Source organism: Hoplias malabaricus, chromosome 6 (assembly GCF_029633855.1).
Source record: "Hoplias malabaricus isolate fHopMal1 chromosome 6, fHopMal1.hap1, whole genome shotgun sequence".
Taxonomy (NCBI): domain Eukaryota; kingdom Metazoa; phylum Chordata; class Actinopteri; order Characiformes; family Erythrinidae; genus Hoplias; species Hoplias malabaricus.
The window spans coordinates 7,881,209-7,894,658 of record NC_089805.1 but is presented as its reverse complement, the minus strand read 5'-3'; the positions used below and the strand labels follow the sequence as shown (position 1 = coordinate 7,894,658).

Genomic DNA, 13,450 nt, shown 5'->3' with positions numbered 1-13,450 from the left:
ATACCAATACCAATATACTATTAATACTAAAAAAATCGCGTATTCGTCAACTTTTCAAGTCAATTAATTGTGTATGACCTCCACTAGAGGTCCCTCCCTTCTCTCCTCCGCTCTCCATGGGTTGCCATGGCGATGACGTCACGTTGCACCACGGGCTCCAGCCCAGTGAACGAAAAGGGGTGGAGAGACACACATACATAAAGAGAGAGAGAGGTCCAAACCGACTCAAACTATCCCTCAGCTCTCAGCGCTTCACCGGCGACTGTCCAGCAGCTCCTCCGCGGTTCAGAGTCCGTTCCCCGAGCACAAGCACCATGCGCGAGATCGTGCACCTGCAGGCCGGACAGTGCGGCAACCAGATCGGAGCTAAGGTAACGACTAAGGACTGACACTCACACACACAGTGCACATCTTTAACGGAGGATGGGGGCTTAATCCACCCTGAAGAATTCTCCAGAAACAGGAAGGGGGGGGTGGGGGGAGGGCAGAGTAGTGGGTCTTGTCTCATTCATGTCTTGTAATATATTGTTTATTCTTTGCTTTGCATTTTAAATTCGATATCCACCTTAAATAGTGCAGATTGGAGCTGATGCATCATGTTAAGGAGTGCATATTTATTTACAAAAAACTCATGTATTTTCTATTATCACTTTGCGCTTCCCTGATTGTTGGATGCAACTTTTTACTATTTAGGTCACTAGCTACACATCCTCATCTACAAGAACATGAAGCCTTCCATTTCTCTGCTCAATACGCACTGTTTTCCTTCGCTTATATGTGCATAGAAATTTGACATTTTGGCTTGACCTACATTCCTTGAAAATGGCTTTGCATGACGATGCACCCTGTAGATTTGCAGTGATTTGTAAAAGGGAACATGCATAAATCATCAGGTACTCTAGTATTCATTCATTTATGTGTTTTATATTATTATATCTTGTATTAGATGGATTTAAAGAGAAAAAAAAAGGGGCGGGGGTCACACCACCCCCATCAGCTCCAGTGAACCTCTCCACCTTCTAAAGCAACAATTTTCATTTAGTGCTTTATGAAACGTACTACTAGGAAATGTAGATACATTTAAAGACATGTATGTGTACATTTAGATGTGAAATTTAGGCTTGACCCACAATCCTTGAAAATGCCTGATGATGATACAGCAAATACTGTCTGCACTGATTTGTGAAAAAAAGGGAAAATGCAGTTTATGTATCAGAAATTGCGTTTTTTTTATAGATAAGAAAAAGAGGGAGGGGAGGGGGGGGGCTGCATTTGAGTGATTCCTCATTTGCACTGTTCCTCTGAACCTGCTGAACCCAAGGATGGTGATGTCATTTGCTTTTTGCCATATGCCGTAAATAAACTAAGAATGATGAAGGAATTACATAACCATAATCTCTCTATACCACATTACAACCATGTGCACATTCTTAAAAAATGGGTGTTCTATTTCAGAATGCGCTTGAATTCATCTGGCATATTTTCTCTGTCTCCCTCCCCCTCTTCATTCTCATCTCCATCTCTCTGGCCTCCACCTCTCTCTCTCTCTCTCTCTCTCTCTCTCTCTCTCTCTCTCTCTCTCTCTCTCTCTCTCTCTCAGTTCTGGGAGGTGATCAGTGATGAGCATGGCATCGATCCGACTGGAACATATCATGGAGACAGTGATCTGCAGCTAGACAGAATCAGTGTTTATTACAATGAGGCTTCAGGTACACACTGCTGCTCAGCAATAATACAAACCAGCGTTAGCTGTAGCTTTTAGGGCGGAACGATTCATCATTTCATATCGAAATCACAATTTAAATGACTGAAATTTTCTAACTGCAAGAGCTGCAAATTTTTATACATCCAGTATTTCCCAGAATTGTCGTACATGGGGAAATTTAATAAAGTAATACTAAGATTTTGTTCTACCACTCTGCTATCTGACATGCAGATATAAAACAAATTTAAAACGTGTTTGCGCTTGATTTCTTGAAGAAATAAAAGCTTGTGGTTAATTTTTTATTTAACTGATCCGATGGATTGCACTTAAATATTTTCCCTAAATTCAACTTCTCTAATCACTGAATGTCTCATCAAATTGCTTGCGAGATCGTCACTATATAGAAAAAATAAAATGAAATACCTGAATAACTGCATTAAAGCTCTTTTTTATGACCTGCCAATTACTGACACTGATTTTTGAGACTGGTTAGCAGTGGTAAATATTGTTCCCCTCTCCTCTCAGGTGGTAAGTATGTTCCTCGTGCCATCCTTGTTGATCTGGAGCCAGGCACCATGGACTCGGTCCGCTCTGGCCCCTTCGGACAGATCTTCAGACCAGACAACTTTGTGTTCGGTATGATCCTTCATTTCTCACTTAATGATTGTTGTTTTTTCTTCTTAAATATCAGCATTGTTTTCACTGCTGTAGGTTTGCTTATATTTAATCCTTTTAACGTTTCAGAAAATGTATATAATTAATCGGTTTAATTGTAAATAAAATGTTTACATTTAATTACACCATTAAAAATAAAAGTGACAAAAGCAGTCCTTCATGTGACGCCAGGGTTCCTTAGAGAACCACATAATGTAAAGCTTCCCCTTAAAAACAACTGTATTTTAGAAACAGTGTTGCCCAAAGAACTGTTCTTGACAATCAAACGTTATGTTAGATGTGATTTAATGTGCACAAGTATAAACAAGTGTGAGTATTTTCTCTATTTACAAATATTTAAATACATACTCCTCCCATTTACAGGCCAGAGTGGTGCTGGAAACAACTGGGCCAAAGGTCATTACACTGAGGGGGCGGAGCTGGTAGACTCTGTGATGGATGTGGTGCGTAAAGAAGCAGAGAACTGTGACTGTCTGCAGGGCTTCCAGCTCACTCACTCCCTGGGTGGAGGCACGGGGTCTGGCATGGGCACGCTTCTCATCAGCAAGATCCGCGAAGAATACCCCGACCGGATCATGAACACCTTCAGCGTGGTGCCATCACCCAAAGTGTCTGACACTGTGGTGGAGCCCTACAACGCCACACTGTCCGTGCACCAGCTGGTGGAGAACACAGATGAGACCTACTGCATCGACAACGAGGCTCTCTACGACATCTGCTTCCGCACACTCAAACTGACCACGCCCACTTACGGAGATCTCAACCACCTGGTCTCGGCCACTATGAGTGGAGTCACCACCTGCCTTCGCTTTCCCGGCCAGCTGAACGCTGACCTGCGCAAGCTAGCCGTAAACATGGTGCCATTCCCCCGCCTGCACTTCTTTATGCCTGGCTTTGCGCCCCTCACCAGCAGGGGGAGCCAGCAGTACCGCGCACTGTCCGTTCCAGAGCTCACGCAGCAGATGTTTGATGCCAAAAACATGATGGCCGCTTGCGACCCTCGCCACGGACGGTATCTGACAGTGGCGGCCGTCTTCCGTGGACGCATGTCCATGAAGGAAGTGGACGAGCAGATGCTCAACGTCCAGAACAAGAACAGCAGCTACTTTGTGGAGTGGATACCCAACAACGTGAAGACGGCCGTCTGTGACATCCCACCTCGCGGCCTCAAGATGGCCGCCACCTTCATCGGCAACAGCACGGCCATCCAGGAGCTTTTCAAGCGCATCTCTGAGCAGTTCACCGCCATGTTCCGCCGCAAAGCTTTCCTACACTGGTACACTGGCGAGGGAATGGATGAGATGGAGTTCACTGAGGCTGAGAGCAACATGAACGACCTGGTGTCTGAGTACCAGCAGTACCAGGACGCCACAGCAGAGGAAGGCGAGTTTGAGGAGGAGGGCGAAGAGGAGGTTGCTTAAATTCACCGTGCAGCTGCCCAATGTTCGGGCCACCACACATCACCAAATCCTGACTCATCCCTCTCCATTACAAAAGGTCTGCAAAATAAAGGAGGAGTTTCTTCCCACATCAGCAGAAACATCCTCTTACAATCATGGCCGTCCTGAATTGGGAAAGTGACATTTTGAATCAAAATGTTCAACTGTGGGTTTTGTGTTTTTGTATATTGTGAATGCACTACATCTTCTCCCTTCACATTGCCTTGCAGAAAAGTGGTTTTAACTGTGAAGCCTTCAGATTTGAGAGTGATTTTACGTCTGTCATATTCAGTCTGAATAAAGGTTAATTCTACATCCAACAGTTTTTGCTTTTTTTGCAGCAGTGTAATATTAATTTGTTTCACTTAAAGGATAATAGGACAACTCAGGTTTCCCATCACTTAAAAATATTGCTTGACAATATCATGTGTACCTGGAATGAATATAGGGAATACCACAAGGGGGTGCAGTTTCCCCTGACGACAATTTTTCATTTTCAAAGACTTGCTTTGAACCTAAAACATTCTTGAGAAACATTCCTCAGCTGTTCAGCCCAAATGATACAAGGTATCCTGGAAGCTTCTTAAATCCTTTCCGTACAGAGCCAATAGCCATTCTAAGCTTGGTATTTGTCAGCACAGGTTATTTATAACTATCCTACATCTGCCCTGAATGACTTCCATCACCCTCTTATACATTTTTTCCCAAAAACAGCAAAGTCGCCACAAGTTATTCATAGGTCATGAGAGACATGTGCAGTCTTATGTTTCCCATAAAGTTTCAGAAAGGTTAGCAGTACTCCTCAGATGAATATGAAAACAATAGTAGCAGTGTAGTGGATTACGCTGATTTGGTTTTCAATGGTAAGTTAGATTATTTTAATTAATTCTATCATATTAATTACAATATTTTTGCTTATATCTTTAAAAGTTTGTTATTAAGGCTAGTGAACTTTAGTTTATTGCAACTCTGGCAACACTTCAAGGCATTCAGGTTGCTACCTTGTTTTAAACACAGCTTTGTTTTCTCTTCTGATTCTGAACCTCTCATTTTGTTTACTTTTGAGTATGTTTTGCCTGTTTTTGACCTCTGTCTATTCTATGATTATGTGCTTAACCTCATTAAAACTACTCAGCACCTGCACCCTGTCTACTCACCTCCAACATCACATACTGGGAGAAGGCTACTTCTCTGAAAGGATGTGGAGCTGTTGGAAGGCATTACCGAGGGAATATATAAATAAGTAATAAAGTATTGTTTATCAATTTCCTACACGCTGGAATATGGAAAGCACCAACAATAAAAAATTCAAAATCATTTATTTAATTAAAGTGACAGTAGACAAAATTGTAGAACAGCACTGTTCCTCCAAGTGAAATGTCTTTTCTGTATTGAACAGCAGGAAATTTTCAGTTTATCAGATTGAATGCATGTGTGAATAATCATGGATCCATTTTTTGAAATGTTGGTCGATCAGTCGATCTTGACTGGGGCACTGATTTCACTGATGAGGACCAAAGGATTAAATAATTAAAACTTATATATAAGTTAGTGCTAAGAAAATTATTCAAGTATATTCATTATGTGTTTGATTCGAAAAGTGAGAGTCCTAGTGTGTTGGTCATTACTGGACTGCAGAGGTTTCCACATAATCAGTGTTGGACTCTTTCCACAGATAATAAAAACTGAGGTAATCACTCTTGGTAAATAACGCTCTTGAAATCATCTCTGACGATAGTACTTCCTGCGTTAACAACACTAACCTAGCTATAAACATTTTCCCATAATATATGAGCACTGTGATAAACACAAATTCAACAGTTCAACACTATATAAAATTGTCTTTGAATTACAACTCATACAGCAGCAGGCAAAAAAAGAGCAATTCCAATCAATGCTTCCAAAACGTATGGAAATGTAAAGACATAGGACCTTTAGAAAAATACCAATCCTGATCAGTGTATAAACAGACCCATAAATGCACTTATAAAAGTCATTTTACCCTCTACCTCTTGGGTAGATTTGATCTTTTATCTGTTCAGAGCAAGACTTTTACCAGTTAGGCAGAAATGTACCCACTTACAACTAGGTATCAGTGTTTAATAGAAGAGTCTCAAGGGTGTGTTTTCAGCGTAAAGCCTTGTGGCTGTAGGGAGAATGTCGAGGTTTTCTTCCATTCATTCATGTGTTTTAGTGTTGTGTCATTACAGCCATCATCTGAACTCCAACGTCTTTCAGTCACACCCGTGTTGTTATGTGATTCATCACAAAGCAATAGATTTGTTTCTCCCCCTCAGTAAAGCCAGTGCTGCAAAATCCTAATTTGCACAATGCTCCCCTTACTTCATCAGTAACCAGTTAAGACAGTTAGGTGTCTGTTTCTTCTCTATTTTTGCACTGAAGCTATGAGGCTACTGTAGCTAATACGTAATGACATAGAGGTGTCTGTAAAAATGGAAAAAGTATAAATAAATTATATATTTCTACTTTCCTTAGCTTTCCAGATACATACATGGAATCCACTCAAGAAAGTGTGTCTAATTTAAACAACAACTCAGCATGGTTGGGGTGTTCAGTGGTTGTGTACATTTCTTGATGCGTTAGCAATGTTAGCCTAGCGATTTAGCTAGGTCTGAAATATTACTCCACAGTCCAATGATACTCTCTATAGTTTGTATGACCCACCAAACCAAATCAGGTCAAGTTTTGATTCAGACCCAACACATGCCAAAACAATTTCTATCCTATAATCAACTAATCACTAGCCTGGGCTAATAACCAGCAATATTAAAACATTGTTGCTGTAGTGGGTGACTCTAACATGCCTGATTTAATAGTGCTGGAGGAAGTAGTAAAGTAATAACTTAAATCTGTGTAAAACAGGAGGCTGTGAGAATCTAAATGTGCAATCTAAACCAGATACGAATCTCAGACCTATACGTAATGTCAACCGAATTTGACTAAACTTGAAGTGAGCAGGCCCTTTGATAAATGTTTGAATTTCTACATTAGCCTAATATTTCCAGTGCAAAACCAAAAAAAAGCAAACATGTCTTTCTTAACAGTGGTGTAATGGGACAATTGTGTAAATTAAATTTTTGCTGACCTACTGCTTTATGAGGAAGATTAACATCGATTTGGTGGTGTGTTATATCCAAATGACACCATCCCCTGGGCATGGAAGCAGTCTCTGATAGTCCTCTGATAGTCACTGTTAGTCCTGCTCCACAGGGTCAGATGAGTCTCTCCTCTTTGGGCAGTTTGAGAGTGTTTGGTGCCTCCACGCTTCGTGTTCCCGTCTGCTCCTCAGCGCTCGGCCTGTAGGTTCCCTCTGTCTGTCTCTTTTTCTTCACCACACAGAATAGGAAGACCAGCACACCTGCCACCACCAGTGCAATCACCACCACGATTGGCACCACAATCGCTACAATGTTCGTTTCCTGGACACAGAGGACAGGAGTTATCAGTTTGTAATCTACTGAAACATCGAGACTTATCCAAACACTGATTATTAATTACAGTTAGCTACATTAACACTTTGAATTTCTAAAATCTTAGATTGTAGATTATATGCTTCTTTGAATAATTGATTCTCCATTTCCTTATCCAAAATTGTTCAGTTAGTGGTAATAATTTTTATCGATATTTCTCTTAAAACCAAGGCTGAATTTGTTTGTTGATGACTGATGTCTTTGTTGAGTTTGGTGATGGGAGATATAAATAATTTAACACCTAACATCAAGTTTCTAACGTTAGCACATTTATTGCTCCAGCCAAATGTATTTACTCCTGACCAGAGGTGACCTTACTGATGACTTACACTAATGCAGTATGTCTAAATGTAGACTGTTAAACAGGCATTTAATGTACCTGTATTACCTTTCTTTGCCTGCCAACATAAATAATAAATATGTTATTAATACAGTATGTTAAATCTCACAATATGTTTAAGATTTGTTAATATGTTAATATTTTTCTTTACAATTTTTTTGTCTGAAGACACATTCTGTGGAAACCCAGTTAAACATCACCAGGCACAGGTTCATTGGGTGGTTGATCATTCTCAGCACTGTATTGTCAGTGGTACATTGGTGTGTGTGGGAGGTCACAAATTTGTTGCTAGAATTCCTTGTTTTACTCTTCTATGATGGATTTGGGGGCATTTAACCATAAGAACAATAGTGAGGTTGAGTATTTAGCTCAGAATCAGAACCTCAGCCCAATGCTGGAGGCTTTATACCACTGTAGCCAGCTGCTCCAGAGAGTCACAAATCCTATCACATGTTTCTAAGGAGACTATGCTGGCTCATAAAATTAGTCAAGTGTGGCCAGTGAATGTGTGTTGCATTCTGAAATAGCTTGCCATTTTTGTGTGGCTCAGTAATCTATACTCACATTTTGGGGAGGAGTTACGGTGGTATTAGGAGGCATTGCACTTGTTTCTAAGGGAAAAAATGAGAGACACAAATATTTAGAATTACTTCATTCAGTAATAAAATTAATGTTTTTATTTTTTGGAAAAAGCCCCATCACTTAATAACACAGGTCTCCAGCTCCACTGCCTAATGCCACTGGACATGAGGATTATCTGCAAGGACATTTAAGTCTTGTAAGTCACATTAGACAGCGTTTTTGCCTTGTGGACAACTTGACAACAATAATAATTTGTACTTATATAGCACTTTTTAGAAACCCCAAGTGCTCAGTGAACAGGACAAAGCATGAACTGTGCTTAAAAGTGAGCCCCCAGGAAATAAGTGTAATGTCCTGACTAAAAGGAATGACCTGTTTGATATAACTAACAAGAGAACAACTAGCAGCACTCCACAATTTCAGGGCTATTTATCAACAATTAATAAAATAAATAATAGAAGACTCATCTGTGAATGTTTTAGTGTTGAATTTTTCTTTTATATTGTTTAATGCCCGTTCTTTCACAATCTGCAGCATCAATTGAATTTCTACTACATCCAGCTGAGTTGAAAAATTAATCCAATGTAAAAATGATTATTGTTTTGAAAATATTATTCATTCATTTGGGTCGTGGTTGGTCTGAAGTCTACACAAAATCATTGGGCACAAGGCAGGAACACACCCTGTACGGGGTGCCAGTCCAGCACAGGCCATGTTTGAATGTATTAGCATTTTTTATAATTTACATTTTCCATTCAGCATGCATTTAAGCACTGAATGTGTGTTGAGGTATTGTATGTAAGCCCAATATTCCCCAATGTCTTTCTTGAGTTTATCTTGCGGTTTCCCTTCACCTCATTTGCCCATATTATAATAACAATAATAACAATAAGCAGTTAAAAAATAACAGTTTATTACAGGTAAAATGTCTGCCAACATAACGAGGTCCTACAGCAAGTGGCAGACAATAAATACCAAATTATTTCCACTGTAATCACCAAAGGTGTTCACCAGTTGTAAGTGGCAGAGTGCAAATTATGACAGACGCCCTGTTCCAACTTAAATATTCTGAGCAGGCCTGTCAACTTTCTACAGAACCAATAAAACATTAACAGACAAGATAGACCTAACAATGGAGTTGAGAAAAGTGAGATGTGTAAAACACAGTTTGGAAAATGAAACTATGGAATCACAATAAAGTAATCAAGCCCGAGCTATGCCCGAGATAATGGCAGATAAAGACAACGCATGGCATTTATTTTTCACATTACGTTATGGCAAACCCCATGTTCCTTACTCAAAACTCCTTTCCGCATCCCTGTACAGGGAATGTTTTGTAGCAAATCCGAATTTACACGGACCCAGATGTTCAGCTACACTAAACACACAGAAATGCTGAACGTAATTTTGCTTAACACACATTTTTATAGGTCTGAAACATATACGCCTAATTATATCAAAAAACTACTGTCCAAATGACTTTCATTATGTGAACCCTTCTCGCAGGTTTCTCACACTTCCGTTATCTAAGTGCACTTTCATCCTTGAGAGGGGGGTTATAATTTACTCTTGTTAATGATTAACATTCTGCTTTCTGTGTAACTCCCATTCTTTGCTGCATCACTCCACTTACAGTGTAATGACACTTCCATGTTGTGGTATTGAGGAGGTTTTCCATGGAAGGTATGGTAAATTCAAACTTACAGGGACAAAGCAAACAGGGACAGATTTCCACACAATGGCTTACTGTGGTGATAACAGACATTGCATTCCTTGTGCTTTCTCAACATGGGAGTGCTGACGGGATTGTCACAGGAGAACGATCACATGTGTCTAAGGAGAGCCTTGCCGTGTTTTTGTTTCTTTTAAAGTCATACATAGAACTACCTCTCTCAAAACCTCCCTCAAAATACCTAAAACCTTTCTGAAACATGCCAACGTGCTCCCACATGTCTGAGCTGCTTTAGACAATATCTAGTCCAAGCCCAGTCAGAGGTGTGTCACCAAGCCACTGTGTGATATTATTCATTGTACTGAAGCTTGTTGCGATTGTGATATACAGGGCTCCTCGTGTTTTTAATTTCCAGTCAAAATTGGCCTTTAAATAATAGACATTTAATTTTCAACATCAGAAATCAATATAAAATATAATGACATGGTTGTCTAAATATATTATGAAATTGTTTGATGTTTTTTTAAGAGACCAAAGTTAAATTACAGAGGCCGGTTTGATACCTGAGTTCTCATGATCCAAGTAATCGCAAGCATCTTACCATAAACAACTGACAGAAACAAATATAGTCAATGTTATTACTGATTTATAAGAGTTTAGGATGTAATAAACCTTGGATTTTAAGGGGATCTGCATTATATTTCACAAAAATATATTTTGTCGAATGACTTGATTCATCACAAGCTTTATAAAAACTCAACAGGAACGTCTGAATTTGGTCAGGATGCTCCCTGCATGCGATGAAACATTCACTATTGGGTTAAATGCATTTGCAAATCACACTGCAAAAGCCCAAACCACAATAACAATTAACAAACAACATATTTTACAGGCCAGCAAACCTCTCCTCTCTGGGTTTATCTTTCAGGATGCTGAGTAATCCTCTGTGAAGATGACCCAGTGTTTCGGTGGTGAAGCACGGTGGTAGTGACTCACCTTGAGCCGATGCATTTCCAAGAACCAGCAGCAGAGCACTCCCTGCCGCGAGCCCCGCCTGAAGCATTGTGGCCACACTGGAGTCCATCTGCATGACCCTGCCCTCACGCAGACTGGGCCTCGAACCGGCCACAGCACGCCATGTCAGGGCTTGACCAGACCACGGCAGTGGCAGCACTCCTCTCTGAACCACAGCGGGAAAGAAGAGGACACACCTAGGTTAAATTTTGTTTACATGACACCTCAGAACTGGTAGCACCACTGATTTCATAAAGACCAGAAACTCAGTACACTCTGATAACAACTGAAATATTTCTGTGCCCAGTTAGTGCAGTTGGCATCCCCGTTCAAAGTATAATATTGTTTTATATTTCTTATCTTAATGTATACACTTTGGCACCCTGCCTCTATTTGCCTCTGTTGTTATTAATTCTAATGTTTATAAAAGGCACAATGAATTGCATGAATGTGCTATATAAACATGCCTAGTCTCGTCTGGAATAGTCTTAACAGCCTGAAAGTTTAATGAAAGGTGCACCTGCCACTGGGGTCAGTATATATGACAAACACATGATATCACAATGTTTAAAGACACAGTCGATATATATAAGTTATAATCACTTTAGTAAAACACGCCATCTGTCTGTATTCTTGTTTAAAGTCCCATTCCAGTGAAAATTAAATGCGTAACTTTGTTAATATGTCTTTGGACATAAAGCAGTCCGTGCCATGCCTGAATACTTCAGCTTTGAAACTGCAGTGTCGACTCGTGACGGGGAAATGGGCAAATTCAGACAGACGGTGATTCTGATGTCACAAACCTAGGGAATCTATCCTGTCAATATGTGTTGGTGGGGGCTTTTGACTGCCAGAGGTGTAAGTGGCAATATAGATACAGGATATTATACTGATATTTATAGCAATGTAATTACCATAGTTCTCTAGAAAGAAAAGACCACGTATGTAACTCTGAACCTAAACTGTCATAACTGTACAATATGTTTCTGTCAGAAATTAAATTTACAGATAGAATAACACAGCAGGGTGAAGGAGAACAACAAAACAGACCGAGTACAGGTTGATACATTGACACATTTGGACTGAGCCCATTGCCACATTTCTGTACTCAGATAAAGAGGGAAAACTCAAACACCCAGAATTCACCTTTTTTTTACAAGTAAATAATAAACCTGTGAAGTTTTACCTCAGAGTGTTTGTATATATATAAAAAGGCTCTCAGTCTCCTCCGCAGGTGGTTACTGGAGCGCGGGGTCTCTTCCGCTTCACCTCAGCGATGGAGAAACGCCGAGAATTGGCTCCTCGTCGACGGAGTTCAGCTAAAACTTCTAAAATCCCCTTGAACTCCAGTTATACTGTGAAAGTCTGGTGAAACGCACACGCTCACTGACCGCCGCCTCGAGATCATTCATCACGAATATCATCGGTGTTTCGTTTTCTCCTGGGTTTTTTTTTTTTTTCATTCCTTCCTCCTAATGTCCCACTCCTGGTCACGTGCTCCAGTGTCACGTTACAGCACCTGAGACGTGAACCTGCAGCGCGAGACACACACGCTATTGTGCGCGCGCGTAGGTATGCTCGAGGGTGTGTGTGTGTGTGTGTGTGTGTGTGTGAGAGAGAGAGAGAGAGAGAGAGAGAGTTTTAGTTCTATCACACTGTGGGGACCACAATTTGCTTACATACTCACAGATACAAGACACACAAGTGTGTGTGTGTGTGTGTGTGTGTGGGTGTTCAACTCTTTAAAGGTGTTGATGTTTTGGGGATATTCTGCTGCTCTTCCTTCCTCGTCTTTACTTTCTTAATTTTTTAAAGTAATCCCAAACCCATTCATGAATGCTGATGTCTGAGTTTGGGGGCAGTGAGCCCATTGATCTGCAAACACCAGCAGCTTTGTAGGGTTTGCTCATGTTTTCCCTAATTTTTTTTTCTAAATAACAGCTTCTTGGCAGCTTCATGTCTTTTTAGACCCTGTGCTGAGTTTCCATCTCACCGTGGAGTGATGGACATATGTATTGAAACTATGAATATGCAGCTACGTTCATCACCTTTATCTGTACCCATCTCTCCACTGCTGGCCTGAATCTTGAAAGGGCTGCCCGGCAATTGCCCTGCTGATTGGTTCTTTAGGTTTATGATGTCAGAAACCCTGGCTGTCAGAATCTGCCCATTTGAGACTGTCTTTGGAACAGTCTCAAATGTTCCAAAGCAGTTTCTAAGTGGAAATAACCATGGTTATTTCCATGGCATGGTTAACCATGGCATTGACCACCTATTTTATGCATGATACATGTTAAATAATGTAAAAAAAATAAATAAATAAATACACAGACATGTTAACAATATTATGGACTTGATTTACACTTAAACATATCTTTAATTAAACACAAATTTGTATTTGAAAATTAACAAGTCAAATTGGTGGCTGATTTTACGGTGTAGGTTGGCTTTTGTCATACAGAAACAAGACCTATCCCTCAAAGACAAAAGTGTGTGTGTGTGTGTGAGAGAGGTTCATATGCTGAAGCCTAT

General features: G+C 40.3%; 2 protein-coding genes across 2 annotated transcripts; one reads left to right on the top strand and one right to left on the bottom strand.

Annotated features, from left to right (window-relative positions):
• The first annotated feature begins 197 nt into the window (after positions 1–197).
• tubb4bl (tubulin, beta 4B class IVb-like) lies at positions 198–4,148 on the top strand. Its single transcript, XM_066673956.1, has 4 exons — positions 198–371; positions 1,601–1,709; positions 2,231–2,341; positions 2,744–4,148. Exons 1-4 carry the CDS (start codon positions 315–317, stop codon positions 3,799–3,801), a joined length of 1,335 nt encoding a protein of 444 aa, XP_066530053.1. The 5' UTR covers positions 198–314; the 3' UTR covers positions 3,802–4,148.
• A 1,008-nt stretch (positions 4,149–5,156) lies between these two features.
• Positions 5,157–12,398, bottom strand: crb3a (crumbs homolog 3a). Its single transcript, XM_066673959.1, has 4 exons — positions 12,105–12,398; positions 10,901–11,084; positions 8,215–8,261; positions 5,157–7,259 (listed from the first exon to the last, which is right to left on the bottom strand). The coding sequence occupies exons 2-4, from the start codon at positions 10,992–10,994 to the stop codon at positions 7,053–7,055; spliced, it is 348 nt and encodes a 115-aa protein (XP_066530056.1). The 5' UTR covers positions 10,995–11,084; positions 12,105–12,398; the 3' UTR covers positions 5,157–7,052.
• Between the last annotated feature and the right edge of the window lie 1,052 nt (positions 12,399–13,450).